The sequence below is a fragment of the Stomoxys calcitrans genome, chromosome 1, assembly GCF_963082655.1.
Source record: "Stomoxys calcitrans chromosome 1, idStoCalc2.1, whole genome shotgun sequence".
Classification (NCBI taxonomy): Eukaryota; Metazoa; Arthropoda; class Insecta; order Diptera; family Muscidae; genus Stomoxys; species Stomoxys calcitrans.
Window position 1 is genome coordinate 234,229,021 of NC_081552.1, and position 14,494 is coordinate 234,243,514.

Genomic DNA, 14,494 nt, shown 5'->3' on the forward strand with positions numbered 1-14,494 from the left:
CAGTCTAATTATACATTTAATTGTCTGTCTGATAACTGACTTTCGAAATTTGAATTTCGCTTTTAAACTAATAATGGTTATAATGGCCACTTATACAGAATAACTGACTGTGCTTTATTTTTATACCCACCACCGAAGGATGGGGGTATATTCATTTTGTCATTCCGTTTGCAACACATCGAAATATCCATTTCCGACCCTATAAAGTATATATATTCTTGATCAGCGTGAAAATCTAAGACGATCTAGACATGTCCGTCCGTCTGTCCGTCTGTCCGTCTGTCTGTTGAAATCACGCTACAGTCTTTGTTGAAGCAACTTCAACAACATTTTTGCAGTCATTTTTATATAAGTCATAAACATCTTTAGAATAAGGCAAATGAATTATATTGAATTTAACCATTTGAATTTTCTTTAACGTTAATTAATATAAGATTGGCAACGCTTTCATCCTAATATGTATCGCAACGAATTGATTACTAACTAGTACGTACTAAACCCCCTTTTTGTCTCTTTCTAACATTATCTATACGGCTGAAATACTTTACTAAATCAAAAGGGCGTCTTTCGCGCTTGCTTAGCCTCAACTAACTTCACTTGTGCAGCATCATCGTTAGGAGGCGGTAAGCAAAGAAATCGCTAATAAACTGTTCCACATTAGCAAACTGAAACCTTGCCTTTTTTCTTCTTCTTCTGTACTTTCAATGGTAAATTGTTACGGTTCTGGAAGCATCCAATACAGTCCACTCATCACATTTACTACCAGAATTGTACATGGTCCATCGAACCTGGAAAGAACAAGTGAATCTATAAAGCTGGGATCACGTCCACCGCTCTAGTTTAAAAACAAATTATTCTATAACTTCCATAGAAGACAATGGGAAAAAGGTACGTAGGATTTATTAATGTGTGAACGGATAGGGATTTGGCGATTAAATTTGAATGTTACATGACATGAAAGTCCAAAAATAAAAAACTGTCTTTTGTACTGTTGAAACCCAAAAAAGGCGCACATAGTCCACATGAATAATTCTCAATGCTCTTGTCAAAAGAGTTTCTTGATGATACCTTCGGAAACTAATTTTGCTTCACGAGCAAAAAATATATGGAAATCGAATCTTGCTTCACAAGCAGACTATATAAAGATTTAATATTGCTTCACGAGCAAAAATATATGAACGATCGAATCTTGCTTCACGAGCTTAAGATAATCTTCAGAGCATTTAAATTTATGAGACTATAGGAATAAATAGACATAAAGTGTGTATTTGCATTGCTGTTTTCTAACCCAGAACTTAAGAGTACGACTGTTATCTAAGTTGCTGTCATTCCAATCTGTCTTTGCAACAACAAGAAATTGCAGATTAGAGAGTAATACTCTAATAGCACTGGTGTAATTTGCACACTTTTGTTATACATAAGTGATCGCAAAGAGACACAATTTTTTTTTTTTTTTTTTTTTACTTATACTGATATACTCGTAATTCTCGAATATATAAATTTTGTTGCACTTCACGCCCACGCCGCTGCTGGCATACATAATTCTCTACGTACAGAGGAAGAGGTAGAAACGAAATCTCATCACGGACGCTCTTCCCTTTGCCATTGGATTTGTCATTTCACACTGGCTTAACTAACAGGCTCCCAATCCTATGCGACTACGGTTGAGACCTCTAACTTTCCATTACTGACTCTCTTAGATTGAGACTTCTTCCACTCCACTGCAAATACATAAAGCCAAACTCATCTCTTATACGTACAGAGCCGTGCTGATCTGCAGACGAATACATTCAGGCTGCTAGAAGACCAATGAGAGGCGATTCCTCATTTAGTTTTTGAAGCGAGGCTGCATGGATGGTGTATGAATATGAAGAAATAATCTTTAGAAAAGAGAAAAACAAAAACTTTTTCGTAATAGAAATGTGGAAGATTCTAATTAGAAAACTATTGAGGTGAACGGAAATAAAGTTGAAAGTGTATAGAAAGTTTAAAACATAGTTGTGGCAAAATCTAATTAGACAAGTTTGTTCTTACTGAAATTAAAGCGTGTGTAAAAAGCAAGGAAGTTTCCGGTTTAAAGAAAAGAAAAAAGAAAAATTGTGCCTTAACATCGATTAGCATCCATTGAATAATTGAATTCCATGTGCTAGAAACGAAAGGGAAAAAGCCCCAAATACATCATAGAATTTGTTGGAAATTGGAGACACATGGAGTATTAGCGGCTAAGTCAGACAAGAAACCGGTATGATTTGCAAAAGGGGGAGAGAAGGTTAGCGGTGAGTGCATTCATGTTACAAAGTATACATACGAGGGCCGTTTGTGAAGTCACTACTGAAATTTCATTCTTCATAGAAAAGCTGTTTTATGAATGTTGCTACTTTTCCTTGAACCTTACCTTTTATCATGACAATTTTCTATTTTCATTGAAACAATGGTTTCACGTAAGTTTCATTGACAAAATTTTATAAATTCCTATGAGAAAATCAATTTAAATAGTTGTTGGCTTTCAGTCCCTGAAAAACACGCGATATTGCCAAAAAACGCTACATTTTCTAAATAAAAATCTGGATATAACGAAGAATTCACGAAATTATCTGGAAGTCAAAAGGAGATTGTATATTTAAAATTGAAAGTGTCCAACAGGTGTCATGTATGACAAGTGGCCAATCACAGCCGGGAATTGAATTAAAACGAATTTGTCAATAATACACCGGTTGGAAGATGAAACATGTATTGTTATGTGTAGACAGATGGCTACGATGCTCCTACAAATTTCATACATGAGGAGGAAAGAAATTAAACACGAATTAAATTTTAGAGATATATGCACATCAGGTTATGAAGTTATCTTGATGAAGTTTGACATCAATACTTGAATATAATATTTGATGCTTATATTGACTCACCTATACTTTGGGATGAGAATATATGTAGGTCATATATCGAATAATAAAGGACAATCCACGTCAATGCACATACATATATATTATCCCAGGAAACGATTACTCTGTTACCCACTTACCCAATTTCTCGCCATGAAACCATAAAATGGTTATTTTCTAAATAAACAGCTTATTAGAGAGTACCGCAACATTGGAACCCTTATTTGTATTGAACCCATTATGCTACCTTAATTTTTTTCCTATTTACCTCCAGTCGATTATTTTCAATCTAAGCGCATGAATTTATTTACCATATTGCTTACCTGAATGAATTGTATGGGACTGAACCCATCTCTCACCTGTATTTTTACATTACACCTTATATGTCCTATCTTGGGATATAGGTGACACTTGACATACTATATTTCATATGAATTACCAATTGACACCTTAGGAGCCATAGAACTTTGGTTTATTTATCTATTTCGGAGATAAGAGACTTAGTACGGTGAACCGGAAATATTAGCACTGAACTTTGGGATTAATCGCTCCGCCGCTGAGGAGGAGAGCACGTTGAATCGGGGTAGAAGAAGTCCATAGCACGCACGCGTTACTATTCAGAGTTCCTTTCTGGAAGAAGAGCTCAGGAGGAAGTCCCAAGACGTTTGGTGGAATTTTTTTTTTCTCAGAATCATTTTATCACGAATGGCTTAGTGACTGGGAGAAAGAGAGTGACCATATTTCGAAGGAGACCAGTATACACAAGTTCCGTGCTGGGGTTTTAATTGGTTCACTGCGTTTTAGGATCATCCGTTAAGACCTGTAACCGGATATATTTGACCAAGTTGAATTTTGTACTATATTCACGTTGGTACGGAATTCCTATGATCGCGATTGGTAATTGATGTTTTGTTATTGGACCTGAGTTGTCTTCGGCGGTTTTCGAAGAGCAATCTGTGTTGAGTTCGAGTAGAGGTCTATATATTACCCTTTTATTTCACTGATAAAGGTACCATTTGAGGTTATTTGAATAGGCCATTATTTGTTATACTCTCAAATTTTGTAGTTTGTTTGGTATTTCGTCGCTTCTCACATTCAGCTGAAGATGAGTTCCCAGAGGTTTATCTTTTTTTCGGACCAAGTGGTCACTTTTTGCGCCAATTTTTCTGGAATTCCCATTGAGGATCATACTGCAGGTCGAACTAGATGACTTGGAGCGACGTTGGCGTCAACTGACACAGGTTTATGAGACGGAGATGACGTCTGAAAAACCTGAGTACACTCAAGAGGTGCGCAATGCGATTCACTCGAAGTTCTCTGAATCTTGTAGGGCATACAAGGCCTGTAAGGCGGCTATTCTTGATTTGGTTCAAATTGAGAGGCAGAAGCTGGAGAAGTCTAAGGCGAAGGAGGAAACAGAGACTAGGGCTACGGAAGATGGGGGTTTCGTTGTAAAAGTCCCGCCATGCGACACTGAATTTTTTAGTGGTGGCTACGATAAGTGGCCGAGTTTCAGGGACATGTTTACGGCAATTTATGCCAAACACCCCAAATTGTCTCCTGCGCAGAAGCTATTCCACCTTCGGTCAAAGACGCGTGGGGAGGCAAATCAGATCGTGAAACAGTTTGCGCTCACTGATGAAAATTTCAAGTTGGCTTGGGAGGCTCTGCGATCGCGTTATGAAAATAGACGCATTCTGATAAATTACCAACTTAGGAGAATTTTCGAAACTGAACACGTATCCTCAGAGAAAGGGAAGGCTTTGAGGAACTTACAATTCACAGTTAACAACTGTCTGACTGTTCTAAGGTCCTACGGTTTATCTGTTTTATCATGGGACCCTTTTCTTGTTTTCTGGGTGTCGTCCAGGCTGCCGGACGAAACACTTACTGCTTGGGAGAATTCAATAGATGACCACAAATCAATGCCAAGTTGGAGTCAACTGGATGATTTTATCGCGAAAAGGTTAGACATGTTAGAGTCAATTTCCGATATGAAGAGACCGACGAATTCTTCTCAATCTGCTCACAAATCTCAGAATTTTCACACGAAGTCGGATTCGAATTATCGCCCATGCAAAATTTGTCGACAGAACCATTCTTTGAGGGGCTGTCCACAATTTAAGGCTTGGCCACTGGGTAAGAAGAAAAAGTTTGTTTCTACCAACAAGATTTGTGAGAACTGTCTCTCCTACGGACATCAGGCTCAGAATTGCCAAAGCGAAAAGTTGTGCCAGACTTGTCAGCAATCACATCATACTATGCTACACCCGGATCCCACTGGCCCCGCCGGAAATAGGAATTCAGGTGCAAGACATACAAGTGGAACAACCGGAAACAGCTCACAAAACAACCAACATGAATCATCCTCATTTCACGTCGATGCACAATATGAGGATGAGCCATCTACTTCCTATGCCGCCTATGATGATGTATCGAATGTCCAATCTAATTTTGCAAACTCCGGACAAGAAACGGTTTTACCTACCGCCTTAGTGAACATCGAGCACTTGGGAACATTGTTTGCCATTCGGGTATTTGTTGATCAAGGCTCTCAGGAGTCCTTTATTTCAAGTCGAATTGTTAGACAACTTTCAATCCCCACTAAAAAGTCGTTAACTCGAATATCTGGGTTAGGAGGAACCGTTCTGGAAAACTCATCTAAACTGTGTGATGTTACTCTGCAGTCCCGAAAGTCTGACTTCAAATTACGCACCTCGGCCATTGTTATTTCCAATCTGAAGCATTTAATGCCAGGTGCTCCCACCCAAATTTCTGATTGGTCGGCGTTAAATCGCCTGGAATTGGCAGATCCAAACTTCTTTAAGCCTGGCCCCATAGATATGTTGCTTGGAAGCGATATTTTACCGTATATCATTAAATCTGGTGTTCAAAAGAATGTTTCTGGAAGTCTTTTGGCACAGGAAACGGAATTTGGGTGGCTGATAAGTGGACCACCAAGACCACGCTCTGTTACAACATTTGCTTCCTGGGTGGTATCCACTGATACTCTAAATGACGACATTCGAAAGTTCTGGGAAATAGAGGAAGTTCCAATTGCAAAACCTCTTTCTGAAAGTGATGCCCGGTGCGAAGAATTTTTCCGAAAGACAACTGATCGTCTGCCTGATGGGAGATACAGGGTCCGCCTGCCATTCCGACAGGATTTACCGCCTGATAGAGTACTCGGATCTTCGCGACGTATTGCTATGGGACAATTCTTTCGTATGGAGAAAACTCTTGGACATTCTCCTGAACTTGCCAAAGAATACAAAAGGGTATTATCTGAATATTTAAAGCTTGATCACATGGAAATCGCGCCATCAATGGAAATATGTGAGAACAATCGCTACTCTTCTTTTTATCTACCGCACCATGCTGTGGTTAGATCTGAAAGCGTCTCCACCAAATTAAGAGTGGTATTTAACGCATCCAAAAAAACTTCTACAGGAGTTTCATTGAACGACATGCTACATACAGGCCCCACTCTTCAAAACGATCTAATGAACGTTATATTGCGCTGGCGATTTTTTAAGTATGTGTTTAATGGCGACATTGAAAAGATGTACCGCCAAATTCTGATTCACGAAGAGGACAGACCCTATCAAAAGATACTGTTTCGTAACTCGACTAGTGAAGGGGTTGATGATTTCTGGTTAAAAACTGTCACATTCGGTGTGAACTGTGCACCATATCTGGCTATACGCACACTGTTGCAATTGAGTGAAGATGGAAAGAATACCCACCCAACGGCTGCATCCATTCTACGAACCCAAATCTATGTGGACGACATTCTTTCGGGTGGACACACAATAACGGAAGCCCGATCACACGTCTTGGAACTTATTGACTTGTTAAATTCTGCGGGTTTCCCTCTAAAAAAAATGACGGCTAATCACTCTAAAATTCTTCAACACTTGCCCCCGGAAGACCTTCTTACAGAAGATTTTTTGAAAATCGAAGAAACAAGCGATACCAAAACATTAGGCATTCGATGGAATGCTATGTCTGATCAATTTTATTACAAAGTCACCAACATTTCCATTCCGTCTACTCCGATTACTAAACGGAAAATATTGTCTATAGTTGCTAAACTATTCGATCCAGCTGGTTGGTTAACCCCGATAATTGTATTGGCCAAAATTCTCATGCAACAGCTTTGGATTGACGGCACGAACTGGGATGAGGAAGTCAAACCACACTCCTTGGAAAAGTGGAATATGTTTCTTTCAAATTTCAATGAAATTGAGAATATTAAAATTCCTCGGTGGATCCATTACGCCCCAGAGGCAAGGATTCAAATTCATGGCTTCTGTGACGCTTCTGAAAAAGCATACTGCGCCTGTTTGTACATTGTATCAACTATTTCGGATAGCGCTACAACATCGTTTCTGTTAGTTTCCAAAAGCAAAGTGGCACCGTTGAAAACTGTCAGTCTTCCCAGGCTGGAATTATGTGGAGCTACACTGCTATCAAAATTGTTGAAATCAGTTCGTCAACATTTAAGCTTCACTGTTTCAGAAATATATCTGTGGTCAGATTCTACCATTACATTATCCTGGCTACAAAAACCTCCATTCTACTGGAAAACCTTTGTTGCCAATAAAGTTTCCGAGATACTAGAAAACGTTGGAAATGTCAACTGGAGATACGTTCCAACCAAGGATAACCCTTCCGACATTGGTACTCGTGGATGTACTGCGTCAGAACTAGACGCAAATCATTTATGGTGGCATGGACCACAGTGGCTCGTCAAACCATCTGAGTTTTGGCCTAAGCAAATGACCTACAAAGAGGCTTTTATCGAGAAAAAGGTTATTACCTGCCAAACACAAGTGATTGACGATATACTGGAACGGTTCTCATCTCTCGATCGGGCTCTACGGGTAATCTGTTTCATGCTGCGATTTGCAAGGAGATGTCAAAAAAGGAACTTCCCGGAAACAGAAAATGTATTCATTTCTCCGCAGGAGATTATTTCTACAAAATTTCGATTAGTAAGACTTGCACAGATTTCATACTTTTCTGCCGAATACCAGGCCCTTGAGTCCCACCAACCTATTAATTGCAAAAGTAGGTTATTGACTTTAAATCCATTTCTCGACGAACATGGCCTGCTGCGAGTAAATGGCCGCTTGGCAAACTCGGACTTAAGCTTTAACGAAAGATTTCCCATCATAGTGCCACAGAATTCCAGGTTTTGCAAGCTGTTTATTGATTATACACATAAGATTCTTTTACATGCGGAGCATCAAACCATGTTGCGTGCTATTCGACAGGAGTTCTACATCATTCGCCTAAAGAGCGCTGTACGTCATTGTGTCAGGAGTTGCAAAATCTGTACCGTTTATAAACATCGAGTGAGAAACCAAATTATGGCTGCATTACCGGCTGAAAGATGCACATTCTCTTTGCCTTTTACGCACACTGGACTTGATTTTGCAGGTCCGTTTGAATTGAAAACTTCCAAATTGCGAAATGCGAAATTGCAAAAGGGATACGCTGCTATATTTGTCTGCCTATCGACCAGGGCTATTCACTTGGAGGCCTGTTCAGACCTTTCCACTGAGGCCTTTCTTTCCACCTTTAATCGTTTCGTAGGACGACGGGGGTTTCCTAAAAAAGTCTTCTCAGACAATGGTACCAATTTCATTGGAGCAAGTAGATCTCTCTTAAGGGAATACAAGGAGTTCCTCAGAAAGGCCGAGAAATCGGTTGCAGAGAAGTACGGAATGTACGGGTTTTCCTGGCATTTCATTCCACCCCATGCTCCACATATGGGTGGCCTGTGGGAGGCAGCTGTAAAGAGCATGAAGGCTCATTTACGGAAAGTTGCCTCCAATCTCAAATTTACTTATGAGGAATTTTCCACACTGTTGGTCAGGATAGAAAGTGTGCTTAATTCCAGACCATTGTCACCAATAAGCGAGGACCCGACTGATCTTATTCCTTTAACCCCTGGCCATTTCATAAGAGGAGCAGCGCTTATGGCGATCCCTGAAGAGTATTCAGACAATCTCTCTTTGATGAATCGCTGGCAAAGACTGAAATCTTTGCAAATAATGTTTTCTAAACGGTGGAAAAACGAATATGTTTGTGAACTACAAAGAAGATATAAATGGAAATCATCTCAACAAAATTTAGAAAAGGATGACTTCGTTGTGGTCAAGGAAGACAATTTACCCCCTACTGAATGGTGCTTAGGTAGAGTTATCAAAGTATTTACTGGGCAAGATTCAAAGGTTCGTGTGGCGGAAATACGCACACAGAGGGGTACAATTGTTCGACCCTTGGTTAAACTGTGTATCCTTCCAAAAGCTTAGTTGTCAAATTTCTCCAAATCCGTTCACACATTAAATATACCAAATCCTACATTTCAGCTCAACATCTAGCACACCAAAGTGTCGTATCTGCGAGGAAAGACATTTCCTAAAACATTGTCCCAAATTTCAACGTATGCCTGTCTCGGAACGACGGAAGGTCATAAGAGAAAAAGGCTTTTGTTTCAATTGCCTATGCACTGCACATACACGAAGCTGGTGCCCATCCAGGCAAAAGTGCATGGTATGCCAACAAAATCACCACACTATGGTTCATACCGACGACAAATCCTCTGGAACCAAACAACAAAATCGGAATGCCCATTTTAAGACGAAAGGAAACGGAAGAAGCGATTCAGCTCTTCGGGAAACACCTGTAGCCTCTAGCCGTCAGAAACACTTAAATGAGCGTTTGAGCCGACGTCCAACAATGCACGTTTTCCTTCCTACTGCTCTTGCTCGGATCGTGACATCTACTGGTCCAAAAAAAGCGCGATTGCTGCTTAGCTCTGGAGAAGCTCAGACCGTGGTTTTGAAAGAATTGGTCGAACGCCTTAATGTTCGCACTACTAAGCGAGATGGCAAAGAGTATTGCTGCTTAAATCTGGAATCGTATCATGACCCTTTAATAAAAATTCAGATTCATGGTTTAGTAAAATCTCAATTTCACACCGTGCTACCAAAAGCCACTAATGAGCCAAAACTTAAAGCGTTGTATGACCATCTAACCGACCTGGCAGACCCACATTTTTTTCACCCATCGAATATTGAAATCATTGTGGCGAATGATCAACTATCCAAAGTTTTACGAGCTGGCCTAATCCAATCGTCTTCCAATATGCCACTAGTACAGAGTACCATCTTTGGCTGGGTCATCTCAGGTGCTTGTCACTACTGATTTTGCAGTGTTGCAAGGCGGCCGGCATGTTGAAGCAACTTCAACAACATTTTTGCAGTCATTTTTATATAAGTCATAAACATCTTTAGAATAAGGCAAATGAATTATATTGAATTTAACCATTTGAATTTTCTTTAACGTTAATTAATATAAGATTGGCAACGCTTTCATCCTAATATGTATCGCAACGAATTGATTACTAACTAGTACGTACTAAACCCCCTTTTTGTCTCTTTCTAACATTATCTATACGGCTGAAATACTTTACTAAATCAAAAGGGCGTCTTTCGCGCTTGCTTAGCCTCAACTAACTTCACTTGTGCAGCATCATCGTTAGGAGGCGGTAAGCAAAGAAATCGCTAATAAACTGTTCCACATTAGCAAACTGAAACCTTGCCTTTTTTCTTCTTCTTCTGTACTTTCAATGGTAATTTGTTACGGTTCTGGAAGCATCCAATACAGTCCACTCATCACATTTACTACCAGAATTGTACAGTCTTTAAAAATTGAGATATTGAGCTGAAATTTTGCACAGATTCTTTTTTTGTCCATAAGCAGGTTAAGTTCGAAGATGGACTATATCGGACTATATCTTGATATAGCCCCCATATAGACCGATCCGCCGATTTAGGGTCTTAGGCCCATAAAAGCCACATTTATTATCCGATTTTGCTGAAATTTGGGACAGTGAGTTGCGTTAGGCCCATCGACATTCTTCGTCAATTTGGCTCAGATCGGTCCAAATTTGGATATAGCTGCCATATAGACCGATCCTCAGATTTAGGGTCTTAGGCCCATAAAAGCCACATTTTATATCCGATTTGGATGAAATTTGGCACAGTGAGTTGTGTTAGGCCCTTCAACATTCTTCGTCAATTTGGCCCAGATCGGTCAAGATTTGGATATAGCTGCCATATAGACCGATCCTCCGATTTATGGTCTTAGGCCCATAAAAGCCACATTTATTATCCGATTTTGCTGAAATTTGGGACAGTGAGTTGCGTTGAGCCCTTCGACATCCTTCGTCAATTTGGCCCAGATCGGCCCAAATTTGGATATAGCTGCCATATAGACCGATCCTCCGATTTATGGTCTTAGGCCCATAAAAGCCACATTTATTATCCGATTTTGCTGAAATTTGGGACAGTGATTTGCCTTAGGCCCTTCGATATCTTTCTTCTATTTGGCCCTGATCGGTTCAGATTTGGATATAGCTGCCATATAGACCGATCTCTCGATTTAAAGTTTTGGGCTCATAAAAAGCGCATTTATTGTCCGATGTCGCCGAAATTTGGGACAATGACTTGTGTTGGGCCCTTCGATATTTGTCTTCAATTTGGCTCAGATCGTTCCAGATTTGGATATAGCTGCCATATAGACCGATCTCTCGGTTGATCAATGACTTGTACTTATAAGCATTTGGTCTAAATCGGATGATATCTATAGAGCTGCTATGGGGCTTAAGGTATGCATTTTTCACTCGATTTTGACGAAATGTGGTTCACATATATACCCGAGGTGGTGGGTATCCAAAGTTCGGCCCGGCCGAACTTAACGCCTTCTTACTTGTTTCTTTTTTCTTTAATTCATTCAGGTAATGAATGTTCACACCAACACCAACACCGAAGTTCAGAAGTTGAATGTAAAATAATGATGCAACAGTTTTAAGAAGTCTACTTTTTTACTGACTTCTTGTTTGGGTTTTTTCTATCACCCACCATGCCGCACCATAATTAATCATTTACATTTAAGAGTCGTTGAAAATTAATTTGAGATATGACCGAAACATGTCCATAATTGAATTATCAGTGTTGATTAACCCCCACCCCAAAGGTAGTGTCCATTGATTGATGGTTTGGTTTTTTTTTTAGAGAAGAGCAATGTATGAAGATTTTAAATACAAAAATTGAAACGCAAAATATTATAAAAATTAATAGCTGTTAATATTTAATTTGTGATTTTAAAGTTGTATAAAAAAACAAAAATTAATAAGATTATGGAATTTTTATTAAATACAATAATTAAGACAAGTAACAAATAAAAAGGCGTTAGATTCGGCCGGGCCGAACTTTGGATACCCACCACCTCGGGTATATACGTCAACCACCCTTAGTCAAAATCCGGTGAAAAATGCATTCTCTTTGCCTCATAGCCACTATATCCGAATATTTTCCGATTTGGACAAAATACTTATAAGTACAAGTCATTGTTCTATTGTGTTTAACAAAATATTGATCTATTTAGTAGGTATATCTAAAAATAAACCGATCTGAACCATATACGACACGGATGTCGAAGTGCCTTACATAAGTCACTGTGTCAAATTTCAGTGAAATCGGATTATAAATGTGCCTTTTATGGGGCCAAGACTTCAAATCGAGATATCGGTCTATATGGCAGCTATATCCATATCTGGACCGATTTGAGCCAAGTTGCAGAAAAATGTCGAAGGGCCTAACACAACTCACTATCCCAAATTTCGGCGAAATCGGACAATAAATGCGCCTTTTATGGCCCCAAAACCTAAGATCGGGAGATCGGTCTATATGGCAGCTATATGCAAATCTTGATCGATCTGGGCCAAATTGAAGAAGGACGTCGAAGAGCCTAACCAAACAAACTGTCTCAAATTTGGGCGACATCGGTCAATAAATGCGCCTTTTATGGCCCCAAAACCTAAAACTGAGACATCGGTCTATATGGCAGCTATATCTAAATCAGAACCGATCAGAGCCATATTGCAGAATGATGTTAAGGGGCCGAATCTAACTCACTGTCCCAAATTTCGGCGAAATCGGACAATAAATGCGCCTTTTATGGTCCAAAACCTAAAACCGAGACATCGGTCTATATGGCAGCTATATCCAAATCTGGACCGATCTGTGCCATATGGCAGAATGATGTTGAGGGGCCGAATCTAACTCACTGACCCAAATTTAGGCGACATCGGACAATAAATGCGCCTTTTATGGGCCCACAACCTTAAATCGAGAGATCGGTCTATATGGCAGGTATATTCAAATCTGAACCGATCTGGGCCAAATTAAAGAAGGACGTCGAAGAGCCTAACTAAACTCACTGTCTCAAATTTCGGCGACATCGGACAATAAATGCGCCTTTTATGGCCCCAAAACCTAAAACCGACACATTGGTCTATATGGCAGCTATATCCAAATCTGGACCGATCTGTGCCATATTGCAGAATAATGGCATGGGGCTTAAATTAACTCACTGTCCCAAATTTCGGCGACATCGGATAATAAATGGGTCTTTTATGGGCCGAAAACCTTAAATCGAGAAATCGGTCTATATGGCAGCTTTATCCAAATCTGAACCGATCAGAGTCAAATTAAAAAAAGATATGGAAGGGGCTAAGACAACTCACTGTCTCAAATTTCAGCAAAATCGGGCAATAAATGTGGCTTTTATGGGCCTAAGACCCTAAATCGGAGGATCGGTCTATATGGCAGCTATATTCAAATCTAGACCGATCTGAGCCAAATTGACGAAGGATGTCGAAGAGTCTAACACAATTCAGTGTCCCAAATTTCAGCAAAATCGAAAACAAATGTGGCTTTTATGGGCTTAAGACCCTAAATCGGCGGATCGGTCTATATGGGGTCTATATCAAGATATAGTCCGATATAGCCCATCTTCGAACTTAACCTGCTTATGGACAAAAAAAAAAAGAATCTGTGCAAAGTTTCAGCTCAATGGATATGGCTGCCATATAGACCAATCTCTCGATTTAAGGTTTTGGGTCCATAAAAGGCGCCTTAATTGACCGATTTTGACAAAATTTGGGAGAGTGAGTTGTGATAAGGCCTTCAATATCCTTCTTCAATTTGGTTCATATCGGTCCAGATTTGGATATAGCTGCCATATAGACCGATCTCTCGATTTAAGGTTTTGAGCCCATAAGAGGCGCATTTACTGTCCGATGTAGCGGAAATTTGGGACAGTGTTTTGTGTTGGGCCCTTCGATATTCTTCTTCAATTTGGCTCAGATCGGTCCAGATTTGGATATAGCTGCCATATAGACCGATCTCTCGAGTTAGGATTTTGGGGCCATAAAATTCGCATTTATTATCGTTTGCGACATCCGTGTCATCTATGGTTTAGTTTGGTTTATTTTTAGATAGACCTACTAAAAAGATCAATATTTTGTTATACACAATTAAACAATGACTTGTAGCTATTAGAATTTGGTCCAAATCGGAACATATTGGGTTGCCCAAAAAGTAATTGCGGATTTTTCATATAGTCGGCGTTGACAAATTTTTTCACAGCTTGTGACTCTGTAATTGCATTCTTTCTTCTGTCAGTTATCAGCTGTTACTTTTAGCTTGCTTTAGAAAAAAAGTGTAAAAAAGTATATTTGATTAAAGTTCATT

The 14,494-nt window shown here is 39.6% G+C and overlaps 1 protein-coding gene across 2 annotated transcripts; it reads left to right on the forward strand.

The window, feature by feature from the left end:
* The first annotated feature begins 343 nt into the window (after positions 1-343).
* Positions 344-10,491, forward strand: LOC131994013 (uncharacterized). 2 transcript variants are annotated; one of them, XM_059360051.1, is made up of 3 exons: positions 344-623; positions 731-888; positions 9,263-10,491. In XM_059360051.1, the coding sequence occupies exons 2-3, from the start codon at positions 878-880 to the stop codon at positions 10,098-10,100; spliced, it is 849 nt and encodes a 282-aa protein (XP_059216034.1). In that variant the 5' UTR covers positions 344-623; positions 731-877; the 3' UTR covers positions 10,101-10,491. The 2 variants fall into 2 exon arrangements, with proteins under 2 accessions (XP_059216034.1, XP_059216035.1); XM_059360052.1 differs by having other exon boundaries at positions 743-888.
* The last annotated feature ends 4,003 nt before the right edge of the window (positions 10,492-14,494 follow it).